The 2,098-nt window shown below is 41.8% G+C and overlaps 1 protein-coding gene across 1 annotated transcript; it reads right to left on the minus strand.

The window, feature by feature from the left end:
* Positions 1–876: 876 nt before the first annotated feature.
* LOC120226848 (heterogeneous nuclear ribonucleoprotein A1) lies at positions 877–1,893 on the minus strand. The gene has a single exon (XM_039225010.1). The coding sequence runs from the start codon at positions 1,837–1,839 to the stop codon at positions 877–879; it is 963 nt and encodes a 320-aa protein (XP_039080941.1). The 5' UTR covers positions 1,840–1,893.
* Between the last annotated feature and the right edge of the window lie 205 nt (positions 1,894–2,098).

Here is a 2,098-nt window from a genome sequence, read left to right on the forward strand (position 1 = left end):
TTAGTGAAATTATATGGTGTTTGTCTTTGACTGACTTATTTCACTTGGCGAACTACACTCTAGATCCAGTCACATAGTTGCAAAAGGCAATATTTCCTTTTGTTTGATGGCTGAATAATATTCCATTGTATATCTTTACAATATATTCTTTTTTTTCAAAAGAATATTAAATCGTTAATTGATTACACATGATAATGGATGATACACAAGCTTTAATCCCATCTATAATTTTATCTGATACCATGATTCAATTTAGATATATTGCACAGGATGTGCCAACAATCATATTAATAACCAAATAAACTCCAGGACTTTGCTTGGGTGACCCTTTTAACGGTGAACTCCAGGTCACAACACATTAACTGTCAGTTCAACCACACCAATGTTTGTGGAGACAATGGATTCTGTGCCCAAGCAGGTTGCAAATAAAATTTCAAATGGAACCTGGCATCACCCTGAAGGAATTCTAACTTCACACTGTTGGGGTAGTTTACCAAGATGGCTTCAGAGTAGACTAACTTTACACAGCACATTTAAAAAAAGACACATTTATTCAGCGTCATGATCAGACTATTACATTTAGCAATCAACAGCATGGGTGCAAAAAAAAAAAATCTACATTAAAACCCTTTGTTGGAATGCTTTACACTTTCCACAGAACAGAAACTAAAATAACCTGTTATACAATTAGTCACAAATACAGTCCTCGAGTTTTTTGCCCATACACATGAGTATTGTCTAAAACATGTCTTCTTTGTAGCAGCTAGGCCCTGCCACCACTGTGCTTGGCTGAGTTCACAAATCTGTTGTAACCTGTAGCTTCCCTGTCACTTCTCTGGCTCTCCTCTCCTGCTAAGCTTTGTTTCCTGGCAGTAATTAAAACCTTCTGCCACTGCCATAGCTACTGCTGCTGCTGGAACCGCCATAGCCACCTTGGTTTCGTGGTTTGGCAAAGTATTGGCCTCCACCACCATAGGGGCCAGAGCTTCTGCCTCCAAAATTTCCTCCTTTCATGGGTCCAAAATTTGAAGACTGATTGTTGTAATTGCCAAAATCATTATAGCTTCCACCACCTCCAAAGTTGCTTCCATCATTACCAAATCCGTTATAGCCATCCCCACTGCCACCATATCCACCACCACCTCGACTGCCACCAAAGCCACCACGCCCACTGAAGTTTCCTCCACGACCAAAGTTGTCATTCCCACCAAAACCACCTCCACGACCACCACCGAAGTTTCCAGAACCACTTCGACCTCTTTGGCTGGAGGAAGCACTAGCCATCTCTTGTTTAGACAGAGCCTTCCTTACTTCACAGTTGTGGCCGTTCACAGTATGGTATTTTTGAATAACAATCTTGTCTACAGAGTCATGGTCATCAAATGTTACAAAAGCAAAGCCTCTCTTTTTGCCACTGCCTCGGTCAGTCATGATTTCGATCACTTCAATTTTCCCATACTGTTCAAAATAATCTCTTAGATGATGTTCTTCAGTGTCTTCTTTAATGCCACCAACAAAAATCTTTTTCACAGTTAGGTGGGCACCAGGTCTTTGAGAATCTTCTCTCGAGACAGCCCTCTTTGGTTCTACAACTCTTCCATCCACCTTGTGTGGCCTTGCATTCATGGCCGCGTCCACCTCCTCCACAGTGGCATAGGTGACAAACCCAAAGCCTCTGGAGAGCTTGGTGTTTGGATCTCTCATAACCACACAGTCCGTAAGTGTTCCCCATTGCTCAAAATGGCTCCTCAGACTCTCATCGGTTGTTTCAAAGCTCAAACCTCCGATGAAAAGCTTCCGCAGCTGTTCAGGCTCTTTGGGAGACTCTGACTTAGACATGACGGCGGTGGGAGGGGAGACTTTATCGATGCTTACTCGGCGGCGTCCACGGGCAGAAAGCTCTTTACAATATATTCTATAACCATTCATCAGTTGATGAAGATGTTGGATCTTTCCATAATTTGACTATTGTTGATAATGCTGCTATAAACATTGGGGTGCATGTGCCCCTTCAAATAAATATTTTGCAATCCCTTGGTAAATACTTAGTAGTGCAATTCCTGGGCTGTAGGGTATTTCTATTTTTTTGTCATTTTGA

The sequence above is a fragment of the Hyaena hyaena genome, unplaced genomic scaffold (assembly GCF_003009895.1).
Source record: "Hyaena hyaena isolate Hyena2069 unplaced genomic scaffold, ASM300989v1 scaffold_1896, whole genome shotgun sequence".
Taxonomy (NCBI): Eukaryota; Metazoa; Chordata; class Mammalia; order Carnivora; family Hyaenidae; genus Hyaena; species Hyaena hyaena.

Excerpts from the sequence above, each read along its gene's own strand:
- LOC120226848 (XM_039225010.1), bottom strand. The coding sequence starts at position 1,839 with ATGTCTAAGTCAGAGTCTCCCAAAGAGCCTGAACAGCTGCGGAAGCTT.